The 20,525-nt window shown below is 46.0% G+C and overlaps 1 protein-coding gene across 2 annotated transcripts in view; it reads left to right on the top strand.

Moving 5' to 3' along the window:
- The first annotated feature begins 1,114 nt into the window (after nucleotides 1-1,114).
- TAF4 (TATA-box binding protein associated factor 4) overlaps nucleotides 1,115-20,525 on the top strand; it is a 76,679-nt gene continuing 57,268 nt past the window's right edge. Inside the window, exons 1-2 of one of the 2 annotated variants that reach the window (XM_083146822.1) lie at nucleotides 1,115-2,260; nucleotides 2,904-3,818. In XM_083146822.1, the coding sequence (XP_083002948.1) occupies nucleotides 1,987-2,260; nucleotides 2,904-3,818 (1,189 nt within the window). In that variant the 5' untranslated portion in view covers nucleotides 1,115-1,986. The remainder of the gene's footprint in view (nucleotides 2,261-2,903; nucleotides 3,819-20,525) is intronic. The other variant, XM_083146821.1, reaches the window with a different exon arrangement.

Consider the following 20,525-nt stretch of genomic DNA (forward strand, 5'->3'; position numbering starts at 1 on the left):
TTTAATCAGAATCACTCAGATACTAATTAAGTCACCTGTGCTCAAGCCTGGATATCACTAAAACCTGCACTGTTGGTGTGCCTTGAGGACCGTGGTTGGGAATGCCTGGTGTAAAGAGGGGAAGGCGGGGACAGAAATTCTAACAGGAAGAACCTAGTTATGAACTCTGAATTAAGCAAGAAAAATATTTGTATGAATTAAGTCATCATGTCACAAACAAAAGTAGATCTCATCCCTTAAATTTTATCCTCTTCTGTATGGGACTGAATAAAGGCATCACCTGACAACACAGATCAGGCCAAAAGTACACACATCGCAGGAAGAAGCTGCAAGCCTTATTTTCGTAAGTAAAGCTGGATACACATTATAAAATTATTGTCCCAATCTGACTTGGTGGACTGAAAGTTTGGTAATTTCTAAGTAGAAATAACAATTTTCTCCCAAACATGGAAAAAGTGGACATTACAACAAATTGGTTAAAGCCTTTTGATTTAACCAATTTATGCAAAGGACCAGACTGTCATTCCTTTTAGTACGTCTCTTTGTCTATTACCAAGCTTTTGGGAGCAAATGGTTGATTGTAATTTGTTCCCAGCCATTATCAGATTTCTGTTCCATCCAGATTGAAAACAATCTAATAGTATATACTAATGCTTTATCCATATTTGTTTAAAAAAAAAAAAAAAAATGTTCACACCTGATGTTTTACTGGGTAAAATCTTTGCTTATATTTAAAACTCATGTTAGGAGCTGATCTACAGATAAGGGGGCAGCAGAAGTCACATCCATTTTTTCCAGAAACTATAGAAACATCGTTGGGACCGACTCTAGTGATTGTATGGGTCTAACATTTTAATGAAGCAGGTGACACAATGTTGGGCCACTGCCAACACTATACCACAAGTACTTTGTATGTCACACCACAAAATTTACGTGTAAGAACCATTTCCAGACTTGCTCGGTACAGCAAGTGTGCTTTTAAAATGGTAGACGCACGGAGCTGGGTTACCCCCCATGGCATGGGATGTTGTGCAGCCTCCCTCCAATTGCCCAGGAACCCAGGGCACACTGGTCTAACAGCCGGGACCGCACGGTGACATTGGCAGGCAGCGCCGGTCTATAGCAGGCACTCCAGCAGTAGGTCTGTTAATAAATGTAGCCAATTGACCTTGAGGTTCTAGGCAGGAGGCCCCGAGACGCGCCCGAATGACACAGCAGGACAACAGCTACTGGGCACCGACCGCGGGTCACGGTGCCAGCACCCGGGCTGGCACATCGCTAGGCAGCTGCAGGAGAGTGACCGGGCGGCGTACACATAGCGCCTTGGTCAGCCAGACAGGCAAGGGGTGGGGCGGAGACAGCAGAGCTGGAACCGGGGCCGAGCAGCTCCTGGTTACGGGGAGAGCCCGGGCGTAATAGCGACTAGTGTACCCGGAAATGAGCTCGCTCTCCACCGCCCGCAGCCGGCACTGATACCCCCCTATTCTCCCGCCCACGGTGTCCCGCATCCTGCTCCCTACACCACCCTCTCTCCCCGCCCAGAAAAGGCTGGCTGTGTGCTGAGAGCGCGGGCTTCGGTCTCCCGTGTGTACCGCTATCTCTTAGCCGGAGACAGACTCGCTTCCCACGGCAGGTGTGGCGCCCTTCAGCCCGGCGCTCACACGCAGCCATTTTGAATCACTACAGACAAAGAGACGGGACCCCCCCGGCACTCCCCCCGCCGCGCCTAGCCCTATGTTCCCGTCTTTGAGCGCAGCTCCGAGCCCCGGCCAAGCACTGGTCTCCATCCCGAGCCCTCTGCCTGCTACCACCCCAGGAGCACAGCTCCTTTACCTCCCGAATCACCAAATACCGCTCGCAGCCATTTGCCCACGCTCTATATAGGGCGGCGCCGGCCAATGGGAGAGCTCGCCTGCTGTGACGTAGGTGGCTAGCCGCGCTTGCGCATAGTGCCGCTGCCCTCCTGAGTTGAGCGGCGGAGTAAAGATGGCGGCGGGTTCGGATCTGCTGGATGATGTCTTCTTCAACACGGACGTGGACGAAAAAGTGGTCAGTGATCTGGTGGGTTCTTTGGAGTCTCAGCTGGCAGCCGCCACCCACCACCACCATCATCACCACCACCAGCAGCCGCATCCGGGCCCCCCCGAGGTCCGCAGCCAGGCCCTAGCCAACCATGTTGCCAGTCCTGGGGTAGGGGCAGCCAGTGCTGGGGTCCAACCAGAAGCCAAGATCGGACTTTCCTCCGAGATGCCCAAGACAGGTGAGCCGGGGGAAGTGAGCGGCGGGAGACTGCTGGGCATGCCGGGGTGCCCCGGGCTGGCGGCGGGGTGTCAGCGAGGGATAGGATGTGCCTGGGGGATGTCTGCTCCGTGGTTAGGGGTGTACAGCCTTATCTGGGATTCAGGGGGCACATAGGCATCTGTTCTGCTGCCAGTGGTGGGCACTGGGGTGCGGGTGCAGTTCGCGCTGTCTCCCAGGTCGTCAGACTTGGATAAACTCACTTTGTGGCTGTTATTGAGCTACAGATGGCAATGGCAGGGGGTGGCAGGGGCCACACATGTGCCAGTTACACTGCCACACTGTTTCTGTCCAGTTTTGTTACATTGCCGTGCTGTGCTGGGGTTCTACTGAGGTTACAGACCTCAGGGAGGGAAGGATAGTGGCATATGTGTACATAGACCATGCCCCCTTCTACATTGGAGGCAGATTTGACTGTGATTGGAACTGTGAGCTCGGTTTTGACAGGTGGTGTGTATGTGCAGAGATATAAGCAGGCAGGCATTAATATGTTACATTGGTTACAATATGTTGTCTGTCATGCAGGCTGTACCTGGATCTATTTTATGTGTTGCTCAATCTACTGTCTCTAACCCGTTGTGTTCCATTGTTGTTCTGTTCCACAGGAGCAGCTGTACCTGGAGTTCAAGGAGGCGTTATTAACAATAGCCGACCGCAAACAGCAGTGCAGCCAGACGGAGTTGGGTCTGCTGGATCCGAAGCATCGGGACCACACAGCCAGGCCAAAGCTGGGGTCCTAGGCAACATTGCTACTGCTGTGCCCAACCATGGCTCAGGGAATGGCAAAACCCTGCAGACCATGAACGGGAGTAATGTTGTAATAAATTCTCACGGACCTGGTGGGCATGGAACCTCATTTCAGGTGAACAGTAATCCAACGCCAGGTGTTAATCTTGTCAACAATGGCCCAGCTACTGTCACCAAGGGTGGTGTAAATGCTGGAGCAAACACGGTAATCCAAACTTCTTATCTTACAACGACCAATGTGTCTGCGTCTGTCATCTCCTCATCCACATCGTCCGCAGGGGCAACTGGACAGCCTGCAGGCTTGGCTGGTGTACCCACTACTGTAGCGCTGGTTAGACCTATTGTGCATCAGGGAGTGCCAGCCACTCAGAATGGAAGCAATACTGTGATTAATTCCCCTTTGTCAGCTCCTGGAGGGATACCTTTGCAAATGAATAGTCAGCCCAACCCGGCTACTAGCCAGGTGATCAAGTCTGATTCCCCCAAAACCATTATTCAGACTCCCCAACAGAGCCAGCCTAACCCTGGAAACATGGTTATAGGACAGACTATGCAAGCAGGTCATCCTGGCCCTGGAGGGGTAACTTCTGCACCTGGCACTCCTACAGGAATGGGCAAACCCACAGTCAGCACTGTGCCTCCAAGCTTGCCAAGGACTCCTACTGCACCAGCTTGTGGAATTAGGGCAACCATTACACCTCCAATGTTGGCTCCACGTGTGCCGCAGCCTCCTCAAAACCCACCCAACATCCAAAACTTTCAACTTCCCCCAGGTAAGAGATACTAATGTCATTGGTTCAAGTTGGTTGTGCAAGCAAGGTTTCCCATGTGTTTCTCCTCACCTTCAAGTTGTTGATAATGCATGTGATTCTGCGTCTGGGACCAATCACTGTCAGCCTGGTATGAGAGTGATGAGTGTTACTTAGGGCAGGATTTTGATCGTTTTGGCACTGCTATTTCTATCTATTGTGTATTCTTTTCTAATGCAAAAAGTGGTTCTGGTAACGCACCATCCAGGTTACCTAGCTTGCCCCAGTACACCATGTCCCTGTATGCCCCTCTGTGCCAGGAAATCTGTTTTGTAATGCAGTTTCTTGTGGAAGCGTAAAGAGTTGTTTCACGTTGAAGCTTGCAATCTGTTATACATACTTAGGCTGACTGGTTTGATTTAACTCTTTCACTTTAAACTTAAGGTGTGACTGATTTACTGTTTCAACAGTTTGTGTTTCTTTTTCTTTTATTATATTATAAATATACTTAATTTATAGTAACTTCCATATTGCAGAGAAAAATAAAAGAATAGGAACATTTGGAAGATAACATTTTTGTGTTTAATTGTGTCACCTGCAATCACTGGAGGTTAAGGTGCCTACATGCTGCATATGTTTCTCTGATGTATAGTACCAATGCCAGGAAAGTTTATCTGCCTGCTGTAAATTGCAATGTGTCTTTAGAATTGAGTGGATCTGTGCATCCTTTTTTGGCACTCCTTTAACATGAGTCTTTCAGAAGTGTTATCAGACAAGGGGTACTTCTGTACTTTCACAGCGCCACTAGAAATCGCGGGCATCGCGGCCATTGAATGCACTAAAAATCGGGTGCGACGCGATGCCCGCGATTTCCCATAGGGACCAATGTTAAATTTCTCAATTGACCCGATTTTACTGTTCAATGCCTCAATTGACACGATTTTTCCATAGGAAACAATGTTAAATGGCCCACAGAGGCCAAATAGGCACCCTGAAGTGTGAAATGGCCCCCACAATTGTTAACGCCACCCCACGATCAACGTGAACCCGAAGCGTGGCGAGCGCAGCGGTACGCGTCCTCCGACCTTTTCATACCCCCACTATCCACGTCGGCGTGGAGTTGAGAATAGAATAGTGTGGCGAGCGCAGCGAGCCACCGAGCCCGAAGCGTGGCGTGCGGACGCGGATACCTTCACAGGTAAACACGTCCCTTCGCGGGCTTCACAGGTATCCTCGTCCGCTCGCCACGCTTCGGGCTCGGTGGCTCGCTGCGCTCGCCACACTATTCTATTCTCAACTCCACGCCGACGTGGATAGTGGGGGTATGAAAAGGTCATAGGACGCGTACCGCCGCCCCTCGCGGGATTGCTGCGCTCGCCACGCTTCGGGTTCACGTTGATCGTGGGGTGGCGTTAACAATTGTGGGGGCCATTTCACACTTCAGGGTGTCTATTTGGCCTCTGTGGGCCATTTAACATTGATTCCTATGGAAAAATCGTGTCAATTGAGTCATTGAACAGAAAAATCGTGTCAATTGAGAAATTTAACATTGGTCCCTATGGGAAATCGCGGGCATCGCGTCGCACCCGATTTTTTTTAGTGCATTCAATGCCCGCGATGACCGCGATATCCTATCTGTCCTAATCTAGTGGCGCCGTGAAAGTAAAGAAGTACCAGACAAGGTTTTGCATCTCTCTTCCAATACTATACTATATGGATTGTTACATGGTTACAAAATGCAAGTCTTGCAGGTGTAATAATGTACTGAGGGATGGTACTGAAATATAGCAGCAGTAAGGTGGAAGGAAACAAAAATACCATGACCTGTCTTCTGCACAATGTTTTTGGAGATTGCTTACCTTGTACAGGGACAATTTAGTTAGGTGCCAAATACCCACTACCGTAAGTTCGGCTATATGCTGCTGTTACTGCACCTGTGGGCACTCTGCAAGGCCGGGAGAGTTTAGGTGCATCTAATTGAATTGGCACCTTAGTGTCTTTTTTTTAAATATTTGTTTATTGTATAAAATACACCACTGGCTGTTGGCTAGTTTGATAGATAATGTCTTGTGCCCTTGGAAGGACCATTACCTTTTGGTGATTGAGAATGAAAAAGGTGTAGAAGCCCATGCAATAATTGAATAACTGGTCTTCCTACTGACAGGGCTGTTATTACTGTAAATGACTAGACAAGCTGGCTAGTTCTATATACAGATGAAGCATATAGGGTATTTTTTCCCCTCCCTTTAATGAATCCATTAAAGACTGCAGGGTGTATGTACATTGTGGACAGAGATAGTAAAGAAAGTAACTACCAAGAAGCGCCTAACTGTCATTGTTCAAACACAACCTGGAACAGGACTGATTGGCTGGTACTTTATCTCTGTCCACATTCTCTCTCCAAAAACGTAGTACATAGATCCCTGTATTCTATATTATGTACAGCATATTAACATTTATGTAGTTACAACAGACTGACCGAGAGTTAAAATACCCTTTTTGCAAGCTTACAGTCATAGGATAACTGTATGTAATAATGCATATTAGCCCAGTCAAATTCCAATGGTAAAAGGTTGTTTTGGGGTTCTAGTTTCAAAGCAATGATGGTCTGGAGTCGGAGAGTAGTGTGTTTTGAGAGGGAACACATGTAAGTTTTGCGTGAACTGTGTAAAGGGAAGGTCATTGGATAGAATATCTTATGGAAAGTTAGGGATTTGTTAAGCTTGTCTAAAGTGAGTTTTCAGGGAGCACTTAAGGTTTGCAGATAGAGGAAAGGGTACATGTGTATTATCACTGCGCCCAATACGCCAGTTTCTTAGTGGGCTATTCTGCGTAGTGAAATCACATCGCATGTCATTTTTTAGTGGCATGCGATGTGGTCTCACTAGTTAATTTATTCACTGCACCCTGTCCGCATATCGCATCGCATTGCATTACACTTAAAAAGGCATGTGATCGCATGCGATTTTCTTTGTGTTGCGATTTACCACAAAACCCCCTGTTTGTATGTATATGTGATGCAACTAAACACACAGAGTATATGTATATGTGATGCAATTGTAGTTTTTACACCCCCACTATCCATGTCATCCCAAAGCGTGCCAAGCGCACGCGTTACGCATCCTCCTGACCTCTTCATACTCACACTATTTACATCGGCGTGGAGTTGATTTTATATAGTGTGTCGAGCGCAGTGGATTACTTTACATGTATTCCACGTCCCCTCGCAGTGCTCGGCACCCTTCGGGCTCTGTGGCTCGCTGCGCTCGCCACCCTATATAAAATCATCTCAACGCCGACGCGGATAGTGAGGGTATGAAAAGGTCGGGAGGACACCTAACGCGTCGCCTCGCCACGCTACGGGATGATGTGGATAGTACGGGTGTTTTGTGAACACATGTACACCTGCAATATCATACATCTGACACAGTAATGACGACAGATGTTAACGAATAACTGTCATTTACTTAATAAATAATAATGAAATAGCATATTAAATATATGGTACTTGTTTCCTAGCACGGCCACACCGATTTCCATCGGGGTGGTCGTGTCGGAAAAATCGCGTCGGTCGCATCGCATGCAACCAAATCGCATGCGATGTGACCGGCCCGATTTTTTAAATTGAATCAAATGTGAACAGGGTCCCTGGGACCCGATTTTACATTAGATTCAATGTAAAATATTCCCTACACCCCCAATTTGACACCCTGAACGCCACCCCACGATTGACGCGAACCCGAAGCGTAGCGAGCCCGCGAGGGGCGGCGGTGCGCGTCCTCCGACCTTTTCATTCCCCTACTATCCACGTCGGCGTGGAGTTGAGAATATAAAGTGTGGTGAGCGCAGCGAGCCACCGAGCCCGAAGCATGGCGAGCGGACACGTATTACTTCACAGGTATACGCGTGGCTCGCTGCGCTCGCCATGCTTCGGGCTCGGGGGCTCGCTGCGCTCGCCACACTTTATATTCTCAACTCCACGCCGACGTGGATAGTAGGGGAATGAAAAGGTCGGAGGACGCGCACCGCCGCCGCTCGCCACGCTTCGGGTTTGCGTCAATCGTGGGGTAACGACGGGGCCATATACAATGTGAAATGGGTCATATTGGCCCATTTCACATTGTTTCCTATGTGAGATGGACTTAATCAAGGCCATCTCATCTTGTGCCATTATAATGGCACAAGACCGACGCGATGCTCCCGATTTCAATATTAAAAATTATTTTAACATTGAAGCCTATGGCAAAATCGCGGCCATCGTGTCGGTCGTGTCGGGGGCAATGTTAATGGCCGCGACCGACGCGATGCCCGCGATTTTTCCTTTGCCGGCAAAATGGACCTGATTTCAAAGGAAATCAGGTCCATCGCGGGCATCGTGTACCTTAACTGTAAGGTACACGATGCCCGCGATTGTGGCCGTGCTAGGAAACAAGTACCATATATATTAATCACATTAATTAGAATAAATAATGACAATAATAGCAATGAATCAAGTTACAACATAACAACATTAATTGGTACTCTTTACCTAGAAGGGCGCCCATCGCGGGCATCGCATGCCATTATAATGGCATGCGATGCGACCGATGCGATGCCCGTGATTTTACATAGAAATACATGTTAAAATGTAAATCGCGTCGGTCGCATCGCATGCGACCAAAAAAATCACATGCGATGCGACCGACGCGATAACCGCAATTTCCCCTAGGGAACAATGTTAAATGTCCCAATTGACCCGATTTTCCATAGGGAACAATGTTAAATGGCCCACAGGTGCCAAATAGGCACCCTGAAGTGTGAAATGACCCCCCCAATTGTTAACGCCACCCCACGATCAACGTGAACCCAAAGCGTGGCGAGCGCAGTGAGCCCGCGAGGGGCCGCGGTACGCGTCCTACGACCTTTTCATACCCCCACTATCCACGTCGGCGTGAAGTTGAGAATAGAAAGTGTGGCGAGCGCAGCGAGCCACCGAGCCCGAAGCGTGGCGAGCGGACGCGGATACCTTCACAGGTATACGCGTCCCCTCGCGGGCTTCACAGGTGTCCGCGTCCGCGAACTAAATCGATGTGTATGAAGTGATTTTACTTAGGCCCCCCCCTCGAAAAAGGCAGGGTAGTGGTTCAGGGTGATGTAGATCCCGATTGCTATTGCTCATTCTGTACATACAGAGTGATTTGCAGTCCCTTGCTAAGCAATTTGACAACATTTTGACTGCATGCACTGACTTATGGGGATTATGCGGCTACACACGAGGTGATTTCAGGACATTTTCTCACTAGATCACATAATGGGCATACAGATGTGGCTTCTTGGTTGAGTGATCGTGCTGAGCGGTGCTTTGCCTATTTTTAATAGGCAAAGCCCCACAATCTAGCAGGAAAGTGCAAACACTGGCTTTCCCTGCAGGCGATAGTGATGCTCAGGAACGTGGATTGCCGTTGCTTGGGGCTATATACATGGAGCGATTGGTGTTCTATATCTAAGCAGTCTAGTCAGATCGCTTAGAAATTAGGCTGAAATGGCCTGGGTGTATTCCCCTTTAGAAAAAGTCTGTAGGGGCCATAGCGATGCACATCCTCACTATCGCCAGGCGGTCAGGACCAGTGTTCTCACTGGAGATCGCTGGCCCTGACAGATCGCTCAGCACACAGTGCTGACACATCGCTGTGTGCTGAGCGATCTACATTGCTCAGATCCCTCAGCAACATCTCACCATGTGTAGGACACTTTACACACATAGGCCCTTATCCTGATCTGATTGCAGTACAAATTTGTTTTGAAAATGGGCAAAACCATGTGCACTGCAGGTGGGGCAGATGTAACATGTGCAGAGAGTTACATTTGGGTGGGGTGTGTTGAAACTGAAATCTAAATTGCAGTGTAAAAATAATGCAGCCAGTATTTACCCTGCACAAAAACAAAATAACTCACACAAATTCAACTCTCTCTGCATGTTACATCTGCCCCACCTGCAGTGCACATGGATTTGCCCATTTTCCAAACAAATTTGTACTGCGATCAGATCTGAATAAAGGTCATAGTGATAATGGCCTATTTTGTAAGCGATCTGAATAGATTTGACTAGATCGCTTAGAAATTGAGCACACATCGATGTGTGTAGGGCCCATAGTGATGCACAGATGATCTACACCTGCCATGTGTCACTATCGCTGGGAGATGTAGATCATCCATGCAGTATAAATCTAGTCAGATTGCTTCACAAGAGACTGCACATCGCCCGGGTTTTGTGGAACGAGCAATAGCGATCTACATCAGCAGAACACTTTTTCCTTGCTTAACTTGAAATTGCCTATGCTTACTCGCTTAGCATAATTGCTGGCACATCACTGACCTTTTCTGAGCGATCTAGATTCTGTGAAGCTCAAGGGAAGTCGCCCATGCTAAATTGCCGGCACAAATCGCTACGTGTGTAGGCCTCATGAATTAGCTGGCGATAGCGACATGCGGGATTGCGGATCACCATCGCTCGGGGGCATACACATGGATGGATCTATGCTTACTTTGTAAGCGATCTAGTCAGATCACTAATACCCCTTTAACATTGCACCTAATTACTGGGTTCATGCCGCTTTCTTGCCAGTTCGACCCGGTAATTAGTGCGATGTAAAAGCGGTTACCGGGTCCCACAAACCGGTAGAAACATGGCAATACGAACTGGTAAAAAAGAAGGGTTCTTACCGGTTTGTTTCTGTGTTGCTTTGCAGTGTGAACGGGTTAATCGTGTCGAGTGATCCGTTTCCCATTTACACCAATGGAGGATGCAGTACTTGGAGCAGCTCCAGCTCTAAGCGCTGCCTCCTCCCCCACATCGATGATGCTCTGCCGTGCCCCCGGATGAAGTCGGCGAACCGGCAATATTGCTGGTTCGCTGAGGAGGCCTGAACAGACAAAAATGCAGGGACGCACCGGGACTGAACCGTCCTGGTGCAACCCTGCATTTTGCGGTCTAAAAGGGGTATTAGAAATTAGCACAGAATGCCCCTTTTAGCCTGTAATGAATCATTTTGCACAAATAATGTAGCAATACATTTTAGTGGAGAGTGAAATACACAGTTCTGGGCAGTATGGTTGATGTAACGGGTAACATTACTGCTTCACAGCACTGAGGTCATGGGTTTGATATCCACCATGGCCATAATTGTGTTGAGTTTACATTTTTCCTTTACTTGCATGGGTTTCCCCCGGTGCTCCAATTTCCTCCCACATTCCCAAAAATCCTGACAAAAAATGAACCCTTGTATGTGTGTGTTTACATGGTCAGCCACTTGCAGGCAGTCTTAAAGGGACTACAAATGGGGCAACACTTCGCTGTACAGCGATTTGTACTGGTGAGAACACTGGCCCTGACCAGCGATCTCACTAGATTTATCCTGCATGCAGGATATTAATCGTCAGGCAATTGTGGCACGCGCACTGCTATCGCCCCTACGCACAGAACGATATAGTTGCATTTTCTAAGCGAGCTAGTCAGATTGTTTAGAACAGCCGTTACCAACCTTTTTTTTCTCTCCTGTACTCCTTGATTTAGACTTTTTTCATTTAGGAGTACCCCTCCTCTCAGTTTCAAATATCCGCAGTACTTATAAATGAAATGAAAGTGAGTAATATGTGTGTCCTTATTAAGGAGTAGTATGCATTCCCTCTGTGTCAGGTTGCTGGCTTTGTACTGTCTCCGGGGTTCCCACTAACATCTGCAGGATTAATGCCACTGCTTCCTCCACCCATGTCAAGGCAGATGAACTCTGGCATCTGAGGGCACCGTGGGTAGCTCCCAGTGGGTTGCTGGTCGGGCGAAAGCACGAGGAGACTCTGCAGACAGAACCAGAAGTGCCGTGATATGGTCCATCTCCACGGCAACGGGTGATTTCTTCCTTTTCTTCCACCATTACCAATATTATTTCAAGTACCCCCAATTGTTCTTTAGGCCCCATTAATGTAAAAAGTGATACTTTTTTTTAACCAACACAGAAGTCGCACGGAATCCCTCTTGAACCAAGAGGGAAGGTCTCATACAATACACTGTATGTGGTCCTTTTTTGCGTACAATGTATCATGCCTGGCTTGGCTGTTATGTGACACCTCGTATGTGCAGCACGTGTGACCCAGTAGCTCCAATGTGATGCGCTGCACAAAGCTTCATTCCTGATGTCAAATAAATGCAATTTGGATGCTTTTTACACGATTTATCGTCGCAATCGCATGAAAAGTGGCTAAATCGTATGTATGGCACACCCTAGTGTATGGCCACCTTAATAGGACAGATACAGTCATGGAAAATCTTAATCTCCCCTTCATTATCGTTTGCTTTCACTAGGTATCGGCTATTTGGGTAGGAAGATTTGGGTTAGGCTGGGTGGGAGGGGGTTTAGGGTTAGACGTTATCTATTCCTTAAGAATCTGTAGTGTAACCTAATTTGTGCTTTTGTGTAGGTGGAAGTGTACTATATCATCTTGCCTTTCATTGGAATGCTAGATCTGGTTAATCCGAAGTTGCTATTTGCATGCTGCCATATATCTTTTTAAAGAGATAGATAAAAGTGGTGGATATATCAAATCCTGCGCACATAGCAGCTAGGATAGGTGATCAACAGGGAGTGTTCTTCAGCACTCCTGGAAAGCAACTTTTTTAAAGAGATGTTTATTGGACCTATCTTAATGCAGGCCACTCCATCTTTTGTGTCTGATTACAAGAAGTTGGTGACTTTTTTTTTTTTTTTTATATACAGTATATCTTTATTGAAATTTTTTTTTACATTGACAAATACAATTAGTTACAAGACAACACATTTGACATACAATAGACATAGGTAGTGCACACGTTGTTGATATTCTTCAGTTACATTCATAATTCAAATAGATTGAGTTGTGGGGCGCAGTTTTTCCCGGGCATGTCACCAGGGGCATAGTTTAATAAGCATGAGCATTATTCCAGGAACAGGAGGGAGGGCATTTCGCCCTTAGTTGTCCTATCGAGAATTGGTTTTAATCAAGCGGCATTTTAGGAACTCTATCAATACAAGAGAAAACTGTGTCGTGGACTAAAATAGTAAGTGAATACAAAGCCTATATTAATTGAAGCAAGTTTTCAGTGCTATAGTGGCGTGTACTGTCGATAGCCGGTATATAACAGTGCAGCTAATACAAAATCGAGTGTTGCAGGTAACCGAGAGCTCCTAGTGTTGAATCGAAGTTGGTGACTTTCAATGACCTGAAACGACCAGATTCATCCCAGTGACATGATTGTATTTTAATGTCTCACTGTGGTAAAATATTTGCTCTGGTCCATTCATATACAGTGACCATGGTATGGCACTGTAAGAGATTGGGCTGATTTTCAACATGTCTACTGGAGTTTGCAAATTTTAGGGTCTGCTGGGCACAGATATTATTTCCATGGTTTCAGATTCCACTATATGTTTACACTGTGCTAGGAGAGGTCAGTGTGCAAAAATGGTTTGTATCTCATTGCACGTAACTAGTCAATGGATTATCTGTTCGAAACAATGTATGCCCCCCAAACATTTATTTATTTTTTGTGGCAGCCTCCTTTGCTAGGTTACATATAATACCCATACAAAATATAAAATCTAAGCAAAGTGTTTGTAGTCCATATCTTTATATAAACCAGTAGTCCCTTTTGAGAGAGGCAATTGTGAGTTGATAAAAAAACAAAAACGTGTTTTACATATATGAAAATATAACTTACAAATCACGTTGGAGTATTTCCTGCAGTTCTAAATAGAACATAGCTTCAAAACGCTCAGGCTTAATTTTTATTTGTAGTATTTACTACACTTTGGAAACTGAAGCACTTTTGCGGCTCACAGTTCATAGTGAGCGCAAAAAAATGGCGTATCAGGGTGTGTTCACTTGTAACAGATTTCTCTTCACGATTGCTTTAAAATGTTCTGAAAAAAATATGCTGTGGTTAGCACTTTCAAAGGCGATAGTCTCTCTATTTTGCAAATAAAATAAAACAATTTAAGTTTTGAATTGCACCCTGCACTTTAAAAATTCCCCATGTGATCTCACCATTAGGGGAACACGTAACCTGCGTCACCTGCACAGATTTACTGTTGACATCTGGAGAAGCTGGAAAAAATTGAATTTGTTTTGAGATTTGATTGTAGGTTCCATGCCAGCCAGATCTGAAAGGGGATACGGTCGTATTGTTGACAGGTTGGAAGGTCGACAGGTGTCTAGGTTGACATGGGTGAAGGTCGACAGGTGTCAAGGCCGACATGGGTTTAGGTCAACACTGGTTAGGTCGACAGGTCGGAAGGTTGACACGATTTTTTTACAGGTTTTTATTTTGCTGAAATGTGCCGACAGGAGGTATTTCATGCCCTACCATCCACTAGGGCAGGGGTCTTCAACCTTTACGACAGTGTGGGCCACATAAAAAAATTCAATGAAGCCTGAGGGCCACTAATCTCTACTGTGGTAATTAGCACAGTCCTTCATAGACAGACATCGCAGCCCCCATAAAGCACAGCCCTTTATAGATAGCACAGCCCTGCATACATAGTTGGCACAGCTGCCCATACACATAAACCCCATCCCCAATATATAGTCAGCACCAGGACTATTTCTAGACAATTAGGGTCCCAGTGCGAACAGAAAAAAATGCAGCTCCCCATACATAATATTATATTGATGAAATTGCACACGGTGTAGACGCGCTCCAAAAAATGGGTGTGGCCTAATTCTAAGGGGCGTTGTCTAATTATAAGAGTGTGAACTAGCAGGAAAACCATTACCTGACATCTCACTTTTGCAACCTGCATGACCAGACATTGGTTACAGCAGGAATAGTTGTTGTCCTTCCACGCTTAAGTTGGCTGGCTAAAGGCCACACAGTGACATATAAACATTAAGGTCCACACAGTGACCTAGCTCGCCTCACAAATCAAGCCCAAACAATGACAGGCTACTTAAATTAAGATACACGGTTTATCTGTAATGTCCATTACACATTGTGCCACACACCATAATGCCCATTATACATTATGCCACACACCATGGGCCTTATTCTGATCGGTGCGGCCCGATCAGAATATGCGGCCGCGACCGTGCAGGCGAATCCCCGCCTTCCATACGGATCGCCACCTGCCGTCCGTACGCGGATATGTGGCGATCCGCATGAAATTGGACGGGGATACGCCTCCTCCGTCTTGGGAGCAGCCCCTGCATTCGATGGTCGCCGAACATCGAATGCAGGGCCGCACGCTCCACCAGGTCCCGCCACACAAGACCACACGGACACTTGTCCGTGTGAAATCATGTATGGGGGCGGGCAGCTGACATCCGGCGATGTCAGATGCCCGCCCCGTACCCACGCGTCACGGCCTCATTACCATGCATACGTCCCGCGTTTGCATGGGAACGCCCATGAAACGCGGGGCGTATGCATAGGGTAATGAGGCTAAGTAGCCCCTCACGCCCCTCTACGCCCCCTCAGCGGCGTATAAAGAATCCGCGTGGCGAAATCGCCTGCACATGCGCAGAGTGACCTCTGCACATGCGCAGACGATCAACATCGGCGGTCCGTCCGCATGCGGGAATATCCGCACCGATCAGAATAAGGCCCCATGATGCCCATTGCACCTTGCACTATAATGCCCCCAATACTCCTGCTTATACATATTATGCCCCCAGCAGTGCCTCTTATAAAATGCCACCAGTAGTGTCCCTCACAAAATACCACCAGTAGTGTCCCTCACAAAATGCCACCAGTAGTGTCCCTCGCAAAGTGTCCCAGTATTGCCCCCCCATAGTCAGCACCACATTGCACAGCCTGCCAGCCCTCCTATAGTCAGCACCACACAGCCAGGTAGCCCCCCCCCCTCATAGTCAGCACCGCATTGCAGCCCATTCACCCCCCCATGTTCAGCACAACATTGCAGCCAGCTCACGCCCCCCCCATAGTCAGCAAAGCATTGCAGCCAGCCCACCCCCCATACTTGCAGCCAGCCCCCCGAAGTTGCACTGCATTTAGCCAGCTTCCCCCTTCCCTAAGAAACTTGCCTGAATCTTCTGCAATGTCACAAGATGCTCCATGTCCCTGGCAGAGGTCTCAGGAAACAACAGCTTCATCAGAGGACTGGCAGCGGCTGTCACTGCGCTCTGAAAGGGCGCAGGGGGGGACAGGTGCACGGTATCAGGAAATACACAATGCGCATGTCCGCGCACAGTCCCGACCACCACAGCCACTGCACATCCACCTCTGCCGCGTCCCACATGCAAAGGGGACTAGCGCGGAAGGTTTTTTTTTTTTTTACACAGCAATGAGAGGCGGCAGGTGGAGGGCCACTCAAAACAACTCAGTGGGCCACTTGTGGCCCGCGGGCCATGGGTTGAAGACCCCTGCACTAGGGCGTGGTGAGAGAATAAAATAGTGTGCCGAGTGCAGCGAGGCACCGTGCCCGAAGCATTGTGAGCGTAGCGAGGGGCTGCGGTTGACTTCCAACTGTGTCCATGTCGACAGTGTCGACATTCAGAAAAAAAAACATGTTGACTGTGCAACCTGTCGACCTAATGACTGTCGACCTAAGTGCTGTTGACCATACGATCGGTACTTATATATTAGTCGGGCGCCCACTAACTAACATATAAGTACCATACAATCCACACCCATCTAAAAGCTACAGTAGAAAGTTACACTTTAGTTTGATGCAGTAAGTAGGCTATGATACTTTCACAGGAAAATAATATATCTTTATGTGAAAATTAATTCATTGATGGCAGGTATAGGTTATTTGTTGATTGAAAATCGCTTTAAGGAGGGCAGGCTTGTTTTACTGAGATAGGGAGTTATTCATGTGTTTTTTTTTTTTTTATGTTTTTACTGTGGCATTAGGAATAAATGTACAAGTAAGCACTGCAGTTATGTTTCTGTGCTTTTGTACTTTTTGCAGAGCTATACAACAGCAAATATATTTGTCTAGTATAAACTGCAGATACAAAAGGAATTGGTACCTGTCTTTGAATAGAATCAAATCTATCTGTCGAATGATGAAATGCATTATGCTCCTGGCCACATATATTGGGTCATTATCTGATGTGGAAGTGTAGCTGTACTAACTTATTACCATTCTGTTTACACTATTCTTTACCTGGAAAGTATTGGATTCAATTCAGCGCGATATGAATAGCATCAGGAAGGAGTTCCCGGTACAATTAAATTAACCTTGCTGTTATGTCGAAGATAGATGATTCTCACAACTTAAGCTTGGTGTTGGGAGAGCCACTATTCTGACTTAAGTGTGTTCTGAGATGCGGTTTGTGCCACGCTAAAGGCAGAAAACAGCATTGCGGCTCAAGTTTGGTCAGATTTCTGCTCGCACCCCAGCAAGGATGCGAAAAGAAATGCTTTGGTCAGGCAATTGAATAGCTCTGGGATCTCATGCCCGGTGCTATTCATGTCCAGCTGAACTGATTTGACCAGGTGTCGTTTCCACTCTCTGACCTAGTGATGTTGAATAGTGAGATCTGTGTATTCTGCAGGTTTGGGATCATTGGATCTACAATAACTAGGTCGACATGACATTAGGTCAACACAAGCATTAGGTCGACATGGGCTAGGTCGACGGTCAAAAGGTCGACATGGGGTTCTCAAATCGGGATTGTATTGGCTATCCAGAACATGTGACAGCTGATAGCCAATATGAACCTAAAGTAAAACCGAATCCGCACCTCTCTAGTTTTAGGTTATGACTGCTAGGGGCATTCATAGACAGCATGGAGGTGAATAAAGCAACCGGTCAGGTAAACTGCTATTGCTTTGAAAAGTCAACATAGACACATTTGACTATTAACCTACTTTCAGTCTAATCAAAACATGTCTGCACAGCATAGTAGACATTTCAAAGCAAATAGGGGGGAATTCAGTTGTAGCGTCGGCAGCTGAATCTCCTGTGTACTGACAGAGTTTTACAGTTGCTGCTCCTATCAAGCATGACCAGCTGCCAATGCCAGCAGGGTGGAGTGAGTGGAAATGTGCAAAAAGTAAGGACTTGTGGCACCCCTTAAGTTAAATCAGGTTTAGCCGCTTTATGCTGAGCTTGATCAGCATGGTAACAAACATCAATTGAATATCCCCCGTGATCCCCTGTCACTGTAAATGGGAGATCCTGTGGCGATAACAACTGAATTCCCCTTTAGAGTGATGGGAAAAAAAAAAAATACATTTGGGTGGCATGGACATAAAACTTACCCATATAAGTAAGCACTCTTCCTGGTACAGTTCTACATGTGACATGGCGCTGACCAGCGTAGGCTAGCAATCCAGATGCTGGGACACCAGATGACATAGAGCTGATAACCTTGAACTACCTCTGGAGCAGTGGTTATGGCAACTGCAGTGTCTATGGTAGCAGGGGTGTGGATCATTAGATCGACATGCATTAGTTTGACGCACTCATGTGCTATATGTATGTCGCTGCGTAGCACTTGTGGCGCCTTATAAATACGACAACATTTCATATGACAACCTGCAGGTGCCAACACAATGTCGACATCCTAGTGGTCGACATTCTGTGAACATTGTATGAATGTTGTCGGAATGTAACCATTCCAACAGCTGCAGCTATCAATTTTGACAGCTATCATTGCCTTACCACAGCACTATCATTGGCAGCAGTGACTGTTGGGCCCTCGGCTGTGCACAAGAGATCTTGCAATGTAGGTGACATCTCTTGTTTGCCCACAGGAGGTGAGACACTAGGCTAATGTGCAGTGTGGTCTGGCTGGGGTTCAACTGATGGGGTAGTCTTTACTCCCCCACTGTGGTGTAATTGTGGCTTCTGCTCATTCTTTTGCTAACATGTCCCTGATCTTTGATATATTTGATACCCTCGTAAAACTGAATTTTTGATGGAGAACTACATTGTTCAGTGTTAACCTTGGCAGTCCACTACCACAGTTTTGAAAAGCTATCCTGTTGCATCATGCTAGCTAGAGAAGCACCTCCTTTCTGTCGTGGCAGCGAGCATGGTAGAAGTATTTACACACTTTGTCATGTGATTTATTCATATTTTGTTATGTATTCATGTAAAAATGTGACCTTTGTTAAAAATCCTAATGAACCTTTTTCCTGTAACATGACCTCTACTATTCAGTTTTACCGTAAAGCATCAGAACACTTGTTCCTTTCAATCTTTTATCAGGAGAACAAGCTTCACGTTTGCATGCTCTGCGATATATATATATATATATATATATATATATATATATATATATATATATATATATATATATATATATATATATATATATATATATATATATATATATATATATATATATATATATATATATATATATATATATATATATATATATATATATATATATTCTTTTCCCGGCACTCACTCAGTTTTCTTGTAGTTAACTGCTCCGGTGCCTTCCATGAGGTATAAGCCCAAAATAGAGTAAAGAACGATAGCGGCACTCGTGAGACTTGTAAGCAGTGAAATCAGCAAACTTTAATCCAATATATATACAGTATATATATATATATATATATATATACTGTATAACTGCAGCATATTTAATATTACATTGTATTGCTGCTTTTTTGTAACCCTTGTACTCCTATAACTTTTAATAAAAAGTTCAAATAATTCACGTGGAATAAGGCTATGTAAAAATATTTTTATCAATGAATAGACTATCTTAACTTAGTACAGTGGGCTGTTTACTAGCAATGCTTAAAAGGTGTTAACATTTGCCTACTACAAGTTAGACCAGGGGCGGGAAATTATTTAGGCTTGGGGGCCACTTAACAATTCCGTTAAATATTAGAGGGCCGCACACAAAATATCTTTTATATACCATACAATCGCAAAAAAAAGTCTATCTATCGATTGTAAGCTTGCGAGCAGGGCCCTCCGACATTTTGACTGTCTGTAAATACCCTGTTTTGTTGTATCACTGTCCCCTTTGTAAAGCGCAACGGAATATGCTGCGCTATATAAGAAACTGTTAATAAATAAATAAAAATATCTCTAACAAGCTTCTTGCTTGTTTTGTGGGGAGCAGCCAGCCCATAGCATAGGAACAAGAGGAGAGTAGAGACTCTCTGTCTCTCCTCCAAGCACCCTCCATCCACACGGCACACGTTGCCCGCGATCCCGCCTCCTGCAGCCCTGCACAGCCTACGGCTCAGCCAATCACTGAGACGCTGGCATCTACCTAGCACACTACGGGACAGCTGAGTCGTCGCTCGGCTGCTGTGCGGCACCGATGGCTCAGCTGTCATTCCATAACAACGATCCGACCTGTGGCAGCAGGGGGCCCTGTCAGGCGCAAAAGTTATGCGGCACCACTGAGGAATTCCCCCCCCTATGGAGTGCAAATCATGTCCTCAGAGGTGCCGCGGGCCTACCCCTGAGTTAGACCATATTAGCAAAGGGCAAAATCATTCCTATAGTTTTCCAGTATTAATTATACAGGCACCCCCCCGTCCTTAATGTTGCTTTTGTAAATTATCTGTAATATTAGTGCATGCATACTGTACAATTTTTTTTCTATATTGGTCAAAATATTTTTCAGTGTGTATGCTACGAACGATGATGCGCGTATTCGCTGGTCATTCATCAAATTTGTTTGTTGACTGCAGGCAGCTCAATTTGGATATCTTAAAAAAAAAAAAAAAAAAAAAAAAAAAAAAAGCTTATTCAATCTTGGGTCACAGTAGTAGAAGTA

Source organism: Crinia signifera, chromosome 6 (assembly GCF_055691185.1).
Source record: "Crinia signifera chromosome 6, ASM5569118v1, whole genome shotgun sequence".
In the NCBI taxonomy this organism is placed as follows: Eukaryota; Metazoa; Chordata; class Amphibia; order Anura; family Myobatrachidae; genus Crinia; species Crinia signifera.